Source organism: Podarcis liolepis (genome assembly GCF_965112155.1).
Source record: "Podarcis liolepis genome assembly, chromosome: 15".
Classification (NCBI taxonomy): domain Eukaryota; kingdom Metazoa; phylum Chordata; class Lepidosauria; order Squamata; family Lacertidae; genus Podarcis; species Podarcis liolepis.
In genome coordinates this window covers 18584086-18602075 of record NC_139566.1, presented here as the reverse complement: position 1 = coordinate 18602075, position 17990 = coordinate 18584086, and the positions used below count along the sequence as shown (strand labels likewise).

Sequence of the window (17990 nt, the reverse complement as noted above, 5' to 3'; positions counted from 1 at the left end):
TTCCCATTGGGGCATCTGGTTGGCCAGTTGAGAAGAGGCTGCTGGACTAGATGGGCCAATGGCCTGATCCTGCAGGCTCTTCTTATGTTATTACATCCTTCTTTCCACTGGTTCTTAGCAAGGACAGCCCATGTGCTGATACTTTTGTTTGGATACAGTCATTCAGCTAGTTTGAGCCAGTCTTTGCTTTGTGACAGATGACTAGTTAATATTCCAGAATGACAGCCTAATATTTCACCCAGTTAGGAGGAAACAGGATTTCCCAAGGACAGGGAAACTCTGGATTTAGCAGGGAGAAACCTGGAGAAAGCAGCTGTTTCCGGTGAAGATTGTACAGATGAGGGAGAACACATGGAAGGGGCACATATTCCACATTAAGTTGAGGTGTGGATGGGGCCTTGGTCTCCAGGGTTTCAGGCAAGAGTCTTTCCTAGCCCTACCTGGAGAAGCCAGGAATTGCATGACAAAATAAAAATGAAGGACATGCTCCCCAAAGCTTGGTATATAGAACCCCATTATGAGAGAGACAGTCGTGCTAGTTCAGTTTTGGCAGAGAGAGAAAGAGGGGGGGGAAATGCTCATTGCACGAAGTAAAAAGTTATATTTTATATTGTCGCTGAGAAAGAGGGTGTGTTTAAAAGGAAATATTTAGTTATTAGAATTTCTTTATATATACACTCATATAATAACAATAATAAAAAAAGAATAAGGGAAACGGAAGGCACCATTGTTGTTCCTTGTTGGTTTTTCATGCTGATTTATGCAAAATCAGTCCTGACTTGCTCGTGAATCTGGGATGATAGACAGTCACAGGTAAATCTTCATTCCTGGGGTTGATCAATCCCTGAAAAAAAGTGGGGTGTGGAAGCACAAATCACACAGTGCTTATGAATGCTTGCAAAGGGGCTGATTGGTTCTCCCAGACTGCTGGATTCTGCTAGGCTGAAGGCTACAGTATCTCTGCTGGCCACCTGCAGTGGAGGCGCTATAGAGCAGCAGATGTGGGGCTGGCTGTTCCCTCTCCCTATAAAGCTGCCCCAGTTTCACAGAGAATAAGGTAACTGACCCAGCTGCCAGAGACCCCTGCAACAGAGTTCCTAGCTCTATGCCTTCCACTATCCTAAACCCCTCCCACAACACAAAACAGACCAAAGCAGATAGAAATCTAGTCATCTCCATGTAAAGACTCACTTGGGATGCAGGTGAATGACGGCTGTTCCCATTGGCCATTCTCCTGGCACCTGATGACAGGGGAGTGGCGCTGGGTGAACCCTTCTTGGCACCAGTACCGGATGACAGAGTTGATTTCGTAACGCTGCTTTGGTTTGCCAAATATTTGGGCATCTGCCACCTCTGGGGGTTGGCTGCAAAACACTGGATACAAGGTGAACAGGGTCAACATCTACTAGTATATTCTCAATCATGTGCTGCCCCAGCAAATTAGCAAAGGTTAGAACAAATGATACGCTCAAAATGAGAGAGTTTGAGGTATGAACTTCTCCAATTAGGACCTTTCAGACTGAGCCTGGTTAGAAGGTCAGATTCAGATTAGATGGCAAGATGAGACAGCCTTCAAGGAGGATTGGGAAATGTTTGTAGATTACTTAAAAAACTATTGTAAACATGCTAAAACACTAGCAGGTTTGGAGTAAGTAAAGCTGTAAAAGCTATACAGTACTGAAAATAAGGTGGAGGAAAGAAGATATAGATTAATTATAATATGCAGCAGCAATAGATAATCAGAGGGGACCATGGGAGGGTGGAGGGGAAGTCAAATACTGTGTGAATGTAAATGGGAAAATGTCAGATTAATTGTAAATTTGGAAATTCTATAAATTAAATAAAAAAGAAACTCAGATTCAGCTTGCCTTTCATGCCAATGCCACCAATTTTTCTGGTGCCTGGGACACAATAGCATGTGCTATCCCAATAGGTTGGCAAATATTAGAATCACTCAAAATGAGGGAGTTTCGAAGACAAACTTCCCCAGTTCAGAACTTCCAGGCTATTAAAAAACTGAGCCTGGACTTGTTTAAAGTTTGGATTCAGCTTGCAATTAATGTCACAGCAAAGCAACACACCCTTTTTCATTAGTGTCTGGCAGGGCTGACCTGCTCATGAGGCAAGGTGTTGGTTCTTTTCTTTTATCACTTTCAAAAGATGCTTAGGTTTCCACAGTGGTGGTAGTCATCCCCTACCTGTTTGCACCCAGGTATGCAGCCTCTGAACAGGGAGGTTCAATTTAAGCATTATGACTAATAGACACTGATGGCCTTAATGTCCATCAGCATGTCCAAAATGCTTTTGTCAAAGTTATCGTCAAATATTATCACATCCAAAAGTGAGTTACTTATGCACATATATTTAGAATATGTCAACCTGGTTTTAAAAGAACTAATACTGCCTATTTCTGAGATATTTCCACCTTCACACAAACTGGCACCACATATTTAGGATAAAAAGGTAAAGGGCCCCTGACCAGTAGGTCCAGTCGTGGCCGACTCTGGGGTTGCAGTGCTCATCTCGCTTTATTGGCCGAGGGAGCCGGCATACAGCTTCCGGGTCATGTGGCCAGCATGACTAAGCCGCTTCTGGAGAACCAGAGCAGCACACGGAAACACCATTTACCTTCCCGCCAGAGCGGTACCTATTTATCTACTTGCACTTTGACGTGCTTTCGAACTGCTAGGTTGGCAGGAGCAGGGACCGAGCAACAGGAGCTCACTCCGTTGCGGGGATTCGAACTGCCGACCTTCTGATCAGCAAGTCCTAGGCTCTGTGGTTTAACCCACAGTGTCACCCATGTCCTTATTTAGGACACCTACCCACAAAAGCAGAAGTGACTTTTTTTCAACACAGCTCTGAGCACTGCATGCATGCTATTTTTTTTTTTTTTTTTTGCAAACTTAAGATAAATTGCAGTCATGATACCTGATCAAAAATGGCAGCCGTCTCTGCAAGCTGTATAATACAGATCATTGCTTATGCAACACAGCTGGCACTTATTTCTGCTCCCTGCCCAGGGGTCAGATGATAACATTTTGAAAACTGCTGCCTGTTGGGGATCATTATCTGCAACTATATATTGTTCCCCACTTTTCAAGTTCAAAAACATGAACGGCAAACGTCACAAGTCTCGGTGGGCCTTTGGTCTTGGACTAGAGCGACAATTCTGAGTCAAAGGCCCCAGCTGGGAAGCCCCAGAGCTCAAGGCTTACCCAGCCCCATTTTGCAGGTATAGGACAGGTGGTAGTTACAAGGCACATCACTCCACTTCCCTTCGTCATGCCAAACAATCACGACACAGTTCTCTCCAGACAGGAAATAGCTGTCGGGCTGCCCAGGATGCCAGTTCTCATAAAGCTACCCAAGAGAGAAAGAAAAGAGAGAGTGAGTCACTAAATGACAGCAAGCATGAACAGTGTCCCTGTTCCAGGCCAGGGCATCTTGGCATCTTCCAAAAAGGAGCCAAGTTTAATCTCCGATAGCAAGTCCAGGTAGGATTGGGATCCTGGAACGGTACTGCCAGTCAGTGCAGGCAATACTGAGCTTGATAGTCTGGTCTAAGGCAATTTCCTATGCTGTTCCTACAACCCACCTTTCTCAGAATAATTAGGCACTGGTCTGCATGTAACAAAAGCTTTTGGTTTTTATTTATTTATTTTAAAGCATCTTAAAAAAAAAAATAAAATTGCGAGCATCACTTACCAGAGGACTCCCCTCTGACCACTGGAAGTCGCCTTCAATTGTCCGGTCATTCAGGCCGATCCACTGATACTCCTTGTACCTATCTAGAAGCCAACAAGATTTGAGGATGGATGAAGAAGAATGAGGCACAGAGACACAGCAATTAGGAAACTACAGTACTTGAAGTTGTTAACGACAGCCCTGCTGTGCCATCAGATGACTCTAGATGGCAGCCTAGGATAACGTTCCAGGGTGGGCTGCAGTGTCCTTGAGGCTTCATGGGGAAGAGATACTTACTTGAGTTTGGATTTGAAATTATAGAAACTCTCTCTTTGAAGGAAGTTGTTAGAGATGGCATGGGGAGGGCAAAAATGTCAATTCTGGTTTCTCTCCGTTTCTTAGGTTTGTTTGTTTGTTTAATAAAATTTTGTTTAATAAAATTCAGTTTCCCCACCAATCCACAATTTTTAAGAATTCATTCTGTATTGCACTGTGCTACACCACTGTAATCTTTTTCATTTTCTTTATATTGTTTAATTTTGTTTAAGTCTTCATGAAAAATTGTTGTGCAATTTAGTGCACATTTCCCCTATTATATACTGTACACAGTTTTGTTTAATAAAATGCTTTTTTTGAGGGTTATTTTCACTAGCTGATGAATTTCAATGCACACTTTCCCCTAATATACACATTTTTGTACTGCTGGATTACTGCCACATTAACTAAGCCCATGTTACTGAAACCCCTGGTGGGCATACTGTTGATGAAGTTCTGCTCTTCTGGTGTCATGATATTAGCCAGGTGCCCTCCGAGCTTCCTGCACTGGGTCTCAGCATCCTCCCAGCTTCTCCGGGTGGAGAAGTGCTTGTAACAGAACCCTTGGAAGCTGTCCCAGCCAGGCCGGCATTTTTCCAGGTCTTGGCAGAAAGAAAGGAGAGAGACAAAAATGCTTGTTAGACAGGCAATATCAACTAGCCTACTTTGCAATAAAAAGGTCGCCTGGTTAAAGGCAGCTTAGCTATACTATGTGTGAAATGTTCCATTAGATCTGCACATTCTCACATTAAATATAAATATACAGGAATTTGCAGGAAATAAGCAATGGAATAAAGGTGTTATGGCACTCACTTATAAGAAAAACCCTCCCTCCTTCATAACGTAACAATGGCCCAAAATAAAACCTAAAGTCAAGATTTTTAAATGTTGGGCAGCTCAAAGTTCCAGGGGGTCCCCCTCTCTTGTTCCTCAATGATCTCAAATATCAGCTTCCCTGGAATGGGTGAGAGAAATGCTGTAGCCTTGCCGGTACAGGCTATTGACAGGAAGAGCATGACTCTCAAACAAAAGGCACAGACCTCTTGATTCCTGGCTTAGGTACTGTTTACTTGAGAACAGGTATACTTTTCTCCTTCCCTTTCTCACTTTGCTTTTAGTGTGGGTGCTGTGGCAAATTGTCATGCTCACATTCTAGGCCAGCGAGTGGTACCATCCTCTGGAGGGCGGTGGTACTGTATAGGGGTCATGCTAAGAGGCAAAGGGGTGGCAGGGGGATGCTGGGAGTATAAATCACTTTGAAAAGCTGGCATCACTGGATCAAGTCCTTCTGTTTTGTTGAATTAATTAAACGAAATAGCTTTAAATGGATTTTGAATCAATGTGCAATTAATGGTTACTGTTCTGAATTCTATTGAGTTACTATCTTCCTTAGGGGAACATGCAGACTGCTATTCTGTATAAAAGGGAGGTTGAGGGTACCAGGGATGGGTTTATGGAACCAGGGGGTGGGGAGCTTTGGAACCACTGCTCTAGGCTTTTGGGATAGTCAGGACTGTTTAAATCTTTAAGATAGAGAACAATGCTGTATGATACATGCTGTATGATTTACTGTCTGCTTATTTTGTAATCTTGCTGGTTGAAACAGCACCCATATGCTCTGTCACTTTTATTTCATGTAATGAACAGGTCTTCCTTTATTCCTCCAGTGTGTGAACTTCTTGTGAGCATAAGGCAGGAACACATATTCATGGCGGGCACATAACTCCAGTCAAAGATCTTAAACCTCCTGGGAGCGTCCATAGACAAGTGGTTGGTGGGCACCGTGTGGGTTCAAACATATACCTTGCAGCAGACTCAGTTGTTCTACTCACCGATCTCACAAGCATCTCCTCCGTAGCCTGGTAGGCAAAGGCACCCTGTGTGGTCCCCTTCTTCAGTGCAGGTCCCTCCATTCCTACAGGGGTTTGGGATACAGTCACCTGGAAGCAAATGGCCAGGAAGAGGATGCTCCAGTCAATGAAGGCAGGAACTTCACTTGCTGGGCAGAGCCATGCCCACTTAGAGGAGGGGCCTTGGCAAATCGCTGCAGGCACAGCATTGCAACCATGTGCAAACCACAACCACACACACTCACAACAGACCCACACCACAAATTTAAAGCCCATCAAGCTTCCCCACATCACACTAGGATGTCCCTATTTTCATGGGAGAAATGTTGGAAGGTAGGGAATAGGATGCCGCTATTTTCATCAGAGAAATGTTGAAGAGTATGCTATCCCAGCAAGAAGGCTTGAAAATAGTGTTTTTGTTTCCCCCTGCCCCCATGTTTAATCATGGTGGAATGATCTTCTGAAGAGGCCTAGCTGGGGAGGCAAGAGTTAACCTTTTCCCCTACACTGCTGCTATCTCCAGAAAAAAACCCCGCACACACTCCTGCAATAATTTGGCTTTTAAACCTCCAATAAAAGCTTTTTTTGAAGCTTAATTGCAACAATTGATGAACAATGGGGGGGTGGGGTCACAGGTAGGGAGGGGAGGCTTAACCTTTACATAATCAGTTGTGACCCCCCCCCCCCAAATCCTCCATCCCCCACTGAATTAGGCTTGAAAAAGGCTTTCTATTTGCTGCAATAGAAGTGTCATTTCAAGCCATTCTGGTTGCTAATCTCCTACAGGGCCAAGTTCCAGACTTTGGTGCTAAAATACTGTAGGATAACCAGCCACATATAACCAAAATGCTTAAGTGTAATTAATGCACAAAGGGGTTAATGCCAGAGAGTATTGCGCCAGAGTCCTGCCACATGTAGCTAGGTCACTCCTCTCACCATGGGAGGAAGGAAGCCAGGTATATTGTTTGCCTCAGTCTAACATGTGCACTCCAGTCTATAAAGAGGTCTGAGCTGGTTGCTCCAAGCTCAGACCACATGACTTAAGAACGCACACACAACCACCCTTGTGTTCTTATACAAATAATTTAGGAACTTCCACCACTTTGGAACTAACATAAGTTTTACTGCCTATGTTTTTTGACTGCTGTATGGAAAAGCACATGAACCTGATTTTTGAAGAGTTTGTAAGTAAACCATTTTTACCTTACCAGACATGTGGTTTTTTTCTGTGCTGGGGGAAGTGGAAAACTTTGGACGGAACTTAGAATGACATATTTTAAAGGTCCAGCAGCTTATATTTCCATGTTTTAATTGGCTGCATATTTTGTGGTTTTAATTCTCTACTGGTGTTCTCTCAGCCAACACATGTAAGGCTCTATGGTTTACTTGACAGGCTGCATTATCCTTTATTTAAATCACCTTTATATTAATAAAGTAGGTAAAGCCTATTTCAGCAAGGAGAAGGTGGGGCAGATGACCATAAGGAGAGTTTGCTGGATCAGGCCATTGAGCCATCTAGTTGAACTACATGAGCATCACAGCTCTGTGAATAAGTCCTTTCTTTTGTTTGTCCTGTATCTTCCAATATTCAGCTTCGCTGGATATCCTTAAATTCTAGTGTTATGGGAGAGGGAGACAAGTATGTCTCCATCCACTTTCTCCATGCCGTTTATAATTTCATAAGCTTCTATCATGACGCCTTTCCTGTCAACATTCAGATACACTGAAGTCCCTTGGTTCTAGGAGGATAGATTCTTCAATGTCTTCAACAGGAACCTGCATGTCCAGAGGTGGTCTGTCTCAGAATGCCACTTTGCTGGGGGCAAACAATGGGGGCAGAGTGTGGCTCTACTGCTCTGCTGTGGATTTCCTGGAGGTATCTGCTTGGTCACTGCAGAAAGTAGAATGCTAGGCTGGATGGTCCCACAGCCAGACTCTTCTTACACTGAAACAGTTAATATTGGTAGTGTAGAATTTATTTATTATCAATTAATTCATTAATTAATTTTGTATACTGCCTTTCATCTGTAGATCTCAGGGTGGTTCACAACTTATTGCCCAGCAACTCCAGACCAGATGGTTTGCCCCTTTGTGGCCCATCACCCTTTGCCTCCATCTTGCTGCAGCCATATGATACATTTAAAGCATCATTAAACAGTCATGTCTTCCCACAAAGAATGCTGGGCAGTGTAGTTTCTTAAGACACCTGCCACTCTGTGTGTTGCTGCAAGCAAAACTCACCAAGAAATGACCCCCGACGTGTTGTAATTTTCCTCTTTGGAGTTTGTGACTTGGTGTAACTTTTAAAATGTTGGTGTCCATTTCATTTTACTGTTTGCTACTCTTCTATTTATTTTATCCCACTGTACACATCTGGATAATGTGTTCTGTCTGCCTCTTATTCTTCTGTTTTAATACTTCTCATTAACCCTTGCAATAAAGATTTGATTCATAAAAATTGACAATTTTACTTTTTAGCATGTGTGTGTGTGTGTGTGTGTGTGTGTGCGCGCGCTTAGCAAGAAGCTAAGACAGAAATAAACGTGTGTGACTGTGTATGCATTGTTTAATCCTGCAATTTATATAAATGTTACATTTTTAGAAACATATTTTTTATTAAGTTTAATACAAAAAATAAGCAAATTAGATAAATAGATAAGGTGGGAAGAAGACTGGGGGACCGTGCAAAAGATTTGGTGCTAGTGCCTCCTGATGACAATCCTGATGATGATTAAACTCTCTGCACCAGCTGTTTCAAGGAGGACTTTCTAAGTTTTCACCATGTTCAGAGAGCTGAGCATACAAGCCCTCTATAAAGCAGAGCACACGACCAGATATTTTCTCTTCATCTCCTGAGCTGGAGGCTAGAGAAACACAGACTTGGGCTCTCCCAGACCATTGCTATTTTGTAAGAGAAAGCAAAATTATTTGTTCCACCATTCCCATTATTCAGACACTGAATTTCCCAACAATATCCTTCTGTGAGGGCTCATATTTTGCTGTCCCTTCCCTTAGAAAGCCCAGATTATGCCCAGCACTATCTTTAAAAAATCCTCCTATGCCAACTATACACACACACACACACACACACACACACACACACACAGCGCCAGTATTGGACTTAGATAGGCCAAAATGCTTCCAAATTTTTGCTTAGTCACAAAGCATGCTAAGGTGGCCTTGGGCAAGTTGCCATTACTTTAACCTAATCAACCTCCTAAGGCTGTTGTGAGGATAAAAGAAGGCCACAGGCATGTCACATGCACCAAGTAGGCAGGGTGCAAAACCAGTCCTTCCATGAGGGAGAATAAGGCAAGTGCCTCAAGCAGCAAATTCTGAGGGGCGGACAGTAGCTAAAAATGTGCGCCATGTGGTCTGCCCTGCAGCCACTAAGCTAGTTTGCTGCCTTAAGGATGTGGTGGAGAACTCTGCTCCATCACCAGTGCTGAAGTAAGATTCAACTATTTGTCAGATTTTGTGCACAGGATGGGGAATGCACCATCTTGTCCTTTGCTTCAAGCAGCAAAATGGCTTGGGCCACTCCTGGCAAGGTTATCTCTAGCTTGCTTCCATAGACCACAGCACCCAGAATTCTTTGAGAGAAAGGATGTGCTTTGAAGGTATAGTGTGTATGCAGACAATACTGAGGTAGATCGACCAATGACCATAATCAGTATGAGACAGCTTCCTATATTCACCACACACACACACACACACACACACACACACACACACACTTCTAATATTTGTAATCATCACTCATGAGAATATGGCTCTAAGATCAGTGCTGAGCAAGGGTTTAAGTAACGTTAGGGATATTAATTCATTAGTGTGGAGGGAAACAAATAAGCAGAGGAGCAATGTGAGGGGAAAAAACACAAGACACACACAATAGGGTACATACATCCAGCCAGATGGCCTTCTTCTAGAAAGTTTTTAATTTTCTCTCTCTTTTTTTATTAGTCTCCTTGTTATGACCAGTGCTGTCCTCATTCCCGGCTTGTTTTTCATGGAAATAGTCATTAAAACACTTCATAGAAGTAGGAGAGATTTAAAGAGCATGCACTCTCTAAGACTATTTTGTTTGTTTGTTTGTTTGACAAAACATGTGCTTCTCTGGGTCTTTATACCTTTCCCAATCCAGGTGATGTGGGGGGAGAAGAAATGGGGGGTGGGAGAGACATATACAAAGAGAAAAGCGTGGCTTTGGGGGGAACATCATTAGGGTTTTAGTGGGAAAGGTCAGCCAAAATAGTGGCCAAGAGCACCAAGGCAGTGCAGGCAAAAGAGTTACCTGAAATGTTCCCACCTGATCCAAGGCTGGCACTTTCTGTGGGCAGGACAGGCAGAGGGTGGGCAGTGGTCAAGGAGGGCTCTGTGAACAGAGGGCTCATGAATGGTGAGCCTGATATGTCTCCAGAGATGACCTCGGCAAGTGAGGGGGCATCTTCTTTCTCCCCATCGTGCTCTTCGCCACCTCCAGTTGGCACTGGGCCAGCCATGGTGGTTTCCCTTTCTTCATCCGATTCTTCTGCTGACAGGTCTGGTGTGGTGCTCTCAGTGGCCTCCTCAGTCTCATGCTCCTCCCCAGGAAGTTGGGTGCTAACTGCATGTCCTGAGTCAACCACAGCCTCTTTGGGACTGGAAGTTGCAAACCCCGTGGCAACGGCAGGTGAAATCCAGGCAGACCCAGAATGCTCCTCGCTCTCTTCAGACAGGCTGGCAGCTGTGGTGCTTGAGGATTCTGGGACCACCCTCTTCCACACTGCTGTCCTCTCCACAGTTGCAGCTGTTCCCGGAGGCACAGCCCCTGAAAACTCTGCATCGACTGAGTCGCCAGGATGACCAGGGACGTGGGTGCTTGTGAATCCAGGAACAAGCCCACTTTGCAGGGCTACATGCATGTGGGTCTGCTCAGCAGCTGCAGAGGAGTTTTCAGGCAGCCCCGAGTGCTCAGGCTGATGAGGAACATTGCCAGCTTTTTCAGGATCACTGTAGCTGATATTTTGAGCCACCTGCTCTAGAGGGACAACCTTCCTTTCAGCTGCAATCTCTGAGGTGGAGGGTGATGACGATGGGTCTTTATGCAGCTCTTCAGAGTCACTTGCTGCTTGGCTTCCTCCGCCAGTGGAGAGACTGTCAGAAGAGTCAGCTTCAGTGGTGCCTTCTCCTCTATGCTCTTGAGAGGGTGCTAGGGCAGAACCTGCAGGGCCATGAAAGCCATGGGGTTCATACTCATCCTCTGATGTGCTGAGGTCTGGGGAGGTTTGGGACCATGCCTGAGTGGTGCTTTCCACCTCATCTTCTGCTGTGGACTCAAACTCCTCTGGAGCTGCCTCTGAAGGCCCGGGCAGGTTTTGTTCTTCATCAGATTCCTCTTCTACCGGATGGCCTAGATCAAACATCTCATCTTCCTCAGTGCTCTGGGCTTCTTCTGTCTCTTCCTCTGCAAAATTGAAAGGAACGAAATGAAATCTTCCCAAAGGTGGGAATTGTCCTTAGACACTGCACTTAGAAAGACAATTGGTTTGTAGATTTGGATTAAGATCTGAATAACAAGAAACTGACCTTGCATCTTTTGACAGTGGCCTGGAATACAACTGCCAAGTTTTGGAAGACTTTTGATCTTAATTATCCAGACTATTGATATTCCAAGACTTGGCAAATTGCTCTTCTTGAAAAAGCTAAGTGTTCAAGGGCCCAAGTACTCAAGATTCCTTCCTTGCCATTTGGTCTAATTTTCTTTCATATACAAGCACAGTATCAGGTCCAAACTTCTATGCAAACGCTGGGATTTAGTACAGTTAAAGGTCTCTTTTAAATCTTTTCTGAAATGACACATTTTAATTGTTTTGCTTTAGACCATGGAACCAATGGTAATTGTGGACCACACATCCTTTCTCTCTTGGTATGTTTCATTATTGACTGAGTAATTCACATGCTTAGCTATATCCTTTATGTTCTTATTGGAAACTGCTGACAGCTTAACATATTTAAGATAATTTCTCTTTCTGTCTGTTGTTATTAAAATTCAATAAAGAAATAAATAAAAGAAAGAGAACTAAACCCAGGAGGCACTTGCAGATCTATTCTAGGGTTAGGCAACCCTTGACTCTCCAGTTGTGGTTGGATTCTAACTTCCAGCAGTGAGCAGCGCCAGCAGACTACAAATTATGGGGGTTGTAGTCAACAATATCTGGATCACCCCTGGCCTAATCAACCCCTGGCCTAATCAATGGTGAGATTCAGCAAGTGTCTCCCATTTCATGGTTAATGCTGTATTCACATTTGCATGTGTGGGAGAGTTTACCTCCTCTGTTTGTGTGGGCTTTTTTTTTTTTTTTAAAGAGCACTCAAATAAGATGGGGGGGGTAGACAGGAGAGACACCATTACCAATTGCAAAATTTGGATTCTGAATTGAATGGATGAGCACGGCATATATGTCGTGGATTTGCCAGAAACTGCCAAATGCAAAATACTGCACCGAATTAGCTACCCAGCGCTGTCAGGTAGTTAACTGCCAATTCATGCCAAATACTGGCAAAAAAGTACCAAATACTGGGTGTCAGGTACTGGTGTACAATACACATATACTCACTGACTATGGAATGAATCGTGAAATTCATTTTCCTGGAATCTCCATTTAAAAGGAACTTTGATAGGAAGGCGCAAAAGAGGGGTCTCTGTATCTGATACAGTACACTTATTTTTATTTATTATTTGTTTTAATAATTTGTATGCTGCTTAATTACAGTCATCTCAATAGAGTAAGACTAAAAATGAGTTCAAACTATAAAGTCAGAGTTCAGCTGAAAAGCTTGATAGAATAATAAAGTCTTCAGTCAGGGCTGAGTTATAGGGGGTGCAAATCTCTCTCTCTCTTTTTTCTCCCCCTAACTTGTGTTAGCACCCAAGTTTTTGTTTCTGTCCAGATGATGTAGGGTGGATTATGCAGATTAAACAGATTGGAATCGTTTTTTGTTTATTTTTGCATAATTTATGCAGTCTGAAGAATTCAGGGGTTTTATGAGAAAAATCTGTCCCATTTATTTATAGAACTTTAATTTCGTTTGTTTTGTTTCTCACCCCAGACAATCCTCAGCTCTCTGGGTCAATATCACACCCTTCTCAGTGGTAGCCCCAGTTGTCCAGATGTGAGCATTGTGTTTGTACAGGGTCTAAATGCATGAAACCCAATGGGCATAGCCCACAATCTTACAGCCCATTCCTAGTAGGGGATTAAAAGGACTGACCTTCCAATTTAGAATGTAAGAAGAGCCTCTTAGATCAGGCCAATGGCCCATTTAGTCCAGCATCCTGTTCTCACAGTGGCCAATCAGATGCCTGTGGGAAACCCACAAGTGGGATCAGAGCACAAGAGCACTCCCTCTCCCCTCTTGTGGCTTCCAGTAACTGGTATCCAGAAGCATTACTGCCTCCAAACTGTGGAGGCGGAGCATAGTGAACATGGCAAGTAGCCACTATCCCAAATGAATTTGTCTAATCTGATGGCCATCCAAGTTGGTGGCCATCACTGCGTCCGGTGGGAGCAAACTCCATTTGCACAGTTTTATAAACTTCTAATAGTATATCACCTATAACTCACCTTTTCTCTAGATAACAAATCAAAACACTGCAACCTCTCCTCATAGGGGAGTCACTCCATTTTAGTTGCCCTTTTCTGAACCTCTTCCCAGAGAAGTTTCCTTCTTACCCAAAGGGTTATCTGGTCGAACCCTCTGCAATGCAGGAATCACAGCTGCTCAACCCTTTATGATCCTCAGACCTTTCTTCTCTTCACCTACCATGCCTGTGTCTCCCTGGGCAACCTCCATCTCTTTCCTTTCCCCCTTCCTCATCTCTCTGTCCTGGACTGAAAGCACAGCTACCTGGGCCTGCCTCAGGCCCTTGTGGGGCTGTCTCTTCAGGGGCACTGCTGGGCTTTTGCTGCTGAGCCTCAAGGTTGTCCTGCAAAAGGGGCACGGAATAAATGGCCCCTCTGGATTCCTTCGCCACCTCGCGCTCCGCTTTGGGCAGCCGCAGCTCTTCCATCTTTTCTGTCACAGTCACAATCTCCTTGCTGCCCTCTGCCTCGGGGACTGGAGAATCAGAAAAAGGGCTTGTCTCTTCTGTGGGCAGAAAGAAAGGGGGTGTTACTGCCTCTGGGGGTACTTCAGAAACATCGTTTCAAAGCAGCCTGGGCAGGAATGCTGAGCTTACTCACATAGGGGTAGGCAAGACAGGGCAGGGTTTCGCTGTTTGAGGCAAAGGACCAAGATGGCGATTCCCCCTGGTTCTGTGTACAGAAGACAACCAGACTGGCAGCTGAAGAATACTGGTAATGAGCATTTTCCCTCACACGTGAGTGAGGGCAGCAGGCTAGTTTGTGGAGAGGGGGAGCCCACTGCTGCCCTTGTAGCAACTGCCACCTGAGGCAGTTGCCTCACCCAGCTGGCCCTAAAGTCATGTTTGTTTATTGACACATCTGCCCATGTTGAAAAGGGGTTCTGGGTTATGTCATACCACAGCATGGGTACACAGCAGGAAATTAGCAGAACCCTTCCCTCTCCATGCGCCAATGACTGGCATAGAGAGGGAAGGTTGAGAGGTTCAGCCCCCACTTCCCCGCATGCTCCTTCTAATAACAAAAATGAACTTAGGTGGCTTTAAAAGTGGGTGAGAGAAATTCATGGTGGGCAGGTTTATCAATGGCAATAGCTTTGGCAATTACTTCCTACCAGCAGGATCAGAGGCACCAGGCCTCACTAGTTACTGGGGGTCAAGGTAGGAGGGCTAGTTCTGCATCCTCCCAAAAAAAGGATGTGTCGCATCAAAAGAAAAGAGGGCATGGATTTGCATAAAATGTGCACATGGTGATTTATTTGTATAGAGTCAAATTTAGAAATAATTGCTGTAATTTAAACAGAAACACAACACATCTCAGCACAGTGGGGAAGACACAAGGTGGCTTCTGGGCTGGCTCAGACCTTTGACTCTGGATGAGTTCCCATAACCATCTCTTTTTGGTGGCTCTTTATTTTTAACTCAGACTTGGGATGGACAGTCCTCTATTTGAAAATAGGACACATGAGCCACCCTGACAGCAAGAGAGGGCTACTGTGTTTATGAACTTCCCAGAGGCATCTGAATGGCAGGGTAGGTCAAGTGAAAAGGTGTACAGAGCACCTTTAACACTTGTAGAGAAGCAGCGATTTCAGCATGTGCGCTGTGGAAAATTGAATTCTGGATCAGCTAGAGCTACTGGTTGGCTACAGAAGGGCTCTTCTTGAGGAATTCAGGTGTTCTTAACAGTGAATGGGGCAGATCACTCAGCCACAAAACTCAGAGTGACCTGGGATCAGTAACTACATCTCAATGTAACCTACCGCACAGGGCTGTTGTGGACATTCAGTTTTAGACTCTGGAGGAATTTAACCACTACAGTAGTGATGGGGGGGGGGCTTTAGATAGTGATCTGTATTATCCTCCTGCCCAGATCAGTCCACCCCTGCAAATGGTAGGGGTGGGGGTTGAAAGAAAGTCAAATGACACTTAGGTGAGGAGTTTGTATCTCCAAATTTGCCAGACTGCAACTCCTTTCATCCTTTTGACTGTGTTATGGGGATTGGTGATGGAAATGGGGATGTATTTGACTTGGAAGATAGAGATTGGCAGAGAAGGGAAGGGAAGTGAGTAATGACAGTGTCCAAAGGGAATTATTCTAGTTTTACTCAGCTATAAATTCCATGGTGTCCATGGGATTTACTCTGTAAGAAGTATGTTTAGGATGACGGCATCAGTTATTCATTATGCTGTTGCAGTCTGTTTATGGGCGTGGGTTTGTGGCAAGAACAGAGTTGACATTTTCAATGAAAATTCAGGGACCTATATGTGCAAATGGCCGTGCCAGTGATGGTGCCTCCAACATCATCTCCCCATTCTCCCCTCTCTTTCCTGCACTCAAATATGACTGGGGGGGCACGCTGCTGCTTGCAGGTGGAAAACCCCCAGGGTGTATGCTTCTCCATGTCTGAGGGCTTTCCACCTGCCTTCCCTTTTTTGCATTTTGAAACCAAGCCACAAGGGCTTGAAACACACCACATTTTGAACACAGCTGCTTGCACATTTTGAACATGGAGCTGCATGTGCTTTGCCCCATTGGCAAGCCAGGCTGCATTCTGAGGTCTCTTCCAGACAAAGGGTACAAGTAGGTTGAACGGCACCCACTGTTTGTTTGTTTGTTTATTGAGCATTCATTCTGATTTGTTTGTGCGAAGTTTAGTGGATGGCATTTCAATTTGCTATCATGTCAAGCAATTGTTCTGATTTGCCAAAATGCATCTGTTGAAAATGCATTTGTTTGAAATTGGTTCAAATTTCAGATTGGTTGAAATGCATGTAAACTCCCATGTCAAGCATTCATTCTGATTTGTTTGTGGGGAGGCTAGACAACATTGCCTCAAGCAATTGTTATTCCTCATGCACACACTTTCCAGTGCATTTTCCTGTCACTTTCCTTCCACCTCAAGAAATTAGGACTTTAGGGGGGCAGTGTGGGGAGGACCAGGTTTGTTGTGCAAGAGTGTCAAATCCACAATAAGGAATGTGTTGATAATGCAATGTTGTCAGTATTTGACTGAATCCCACCTGCAACATGGGAGCAGTCTAAAGGGACAGTGCCTTCTGTGAGGGCCCAGACTTCTGCTTAGTGGTACCACTATAACAAAACTTTTCCAAGGACCCTGCAGGAATTAAATCACATAAAATATTAGCAAACTAGGGGCTCATCCACACGTACCTCTGCTATGTGCTTTCTAGGCACAGGTCCGGGCTTTCCAGGTCGTGTGCGAGCAGTTTTTCTTTGTCCCAACACTTTCCTAGGAAAACTCATGTTTTACTGAAGAATTGGAGCAAACAGCAATCTGCAGCAGACCCAATTGGCGTTTGCGGTGATTCAGCAGTAAAACGTGGGTTTTCTCGGGGAAGGCACCAAGACAAAAGGAAAAACCACCCAGAAACAGACCTGGAAAGAGTGGACCTCTGCGTAGAATGCACGGAGCAAAGGTGAGTGTGGATAAGCCCTAGAAGTAATTGTTCTAGTGAATAGAGTTGCCACCTTTCCCCCACTGGCTCTGCTCTTGTGCTCTTGACAGGAGCCTCTAACACAGAGAAATTTAGCAGGTGTATCTCTTCCTAGCAAATGATTGGAAAAGTTTCACAGACTTAATTTATCTTGTGTTTTGACCTCCAGGTGAGCAAGGTGGCAATCCTACTCAGAGTTTAGCCATACCAGAAGGATTGTTACCTCTAAAGCAATACACGTCATATTTGCTTTGGGGATCTGGAAATCCAGTCTGGTTGCGAAAGAGGAAGATGGTTTTGACTCCTGAGACGTTTCCTCCACACTTCTCCCGTGGGGTGACGATGGGGTACCGCACACTTCCGTCTGCCAGCCAGCCAGGGTTGCAGTGGTCCAGACCTTCATTCCATGCTGCATACAGCTGGCCTGTCGTGGCAATCTCCACTCCCAGAGACTTACACTCAGCTTTGGCCTCCTCCCAAGTGAATTTCTCTGGAGAGCTCACCACAAACAGCTCTCCTGCAACCAGAGACAAGTTGGGCATCAGTGTTTAAAGAGATAACAACAAAACATGCTTTGGCTGGAATTAAAAGAAGCATATTTACCGTACTTATGTGTTAAAACAGGAGTGGCTAATCTGTGGCTCTCCAGATGTTCTATTTATTTAATCACATTTATAAATTGTGTTTAATATTTGATTAATATTTCAAAAAGCTCCAAGCAGCCTAAGTTGTTACAAAGTATGTGTTATTCGACTTTCATCTCCCATCAGCCCCTGCAGCCAGCGTGGCCAATAGGGATGTTGAGGGGCCACAGGTTCCTCACCCCATTTTAAAATGCTTAAGACAAAGAAACATCCCAGCCAGGCAAAAGTACCTGAGGAGGATGCAGAGCAGGACCAGTGAGAGGTGCGGCCTGGGGAGGGTCCAAGGAAGAGTCCCAAGAACTGGACACAGAAGCCTGGAAGGTTGTATTTGGCCTCTTGCCCTGAGGTTCCCCACTCTTATACTAGATGGTAAATTAATGTTACGTAAGGGCTTTCTGAAGCTTGTTATCT

General features: G+C 44.5%; 1 protein-coding gene across 21 annotated transcripts in view; it reads right to left on the bottom strand.

Moving 5' to 3' along the window:
- Positions 1-588: 588 nt before the first annotated feature.
- Positions 589-17990, bottom strand: part of BCAN (brevican) — a gene marked incomplete at its 5' end in the record, with an annotated part of 43422 nt that continues 26020 nt past the window's right edge. For 12 of the 21 annotated variants that reach the window (XM_083478252.1, XM_083478266.1, XM_083478265.1 and 9 more), the window contains 9 exons: positions 589-844; positions 1192-1374; positions 3219-3363; positions 3709-3791; positions 4446-4604; positions 5835-5942; positions 10147-11298; positions 13659-13982; positions 17159-17452. In XM_083478252.1, the coding sequence (XP_083334378.1) occupies positions 822-844; positions 1192-1374; positions 3219-3363; positions 3709-3791; positions 4446-4604; positions 5835-5942; positions 10147-11298; positions 13659-13982; positions 17159-17452 (2471 nt within the window). In that variant the 3' untranslated portion in view covers positions 589-821. The remainder of the gene's footprint in view (positions 845-1191; positions 1375-3218; positions 3364-3708; positions 3792-4445; positions 4605-5834; positions 5943-10146; positions 11299-13658; positions 13983-17158; positions 17453-17990) is intronic. The other 9 variants (XM_083478255.1, XM_083478254.1, XM_083478259.1 and 6 more) reach the window with 5 other exon arrangements.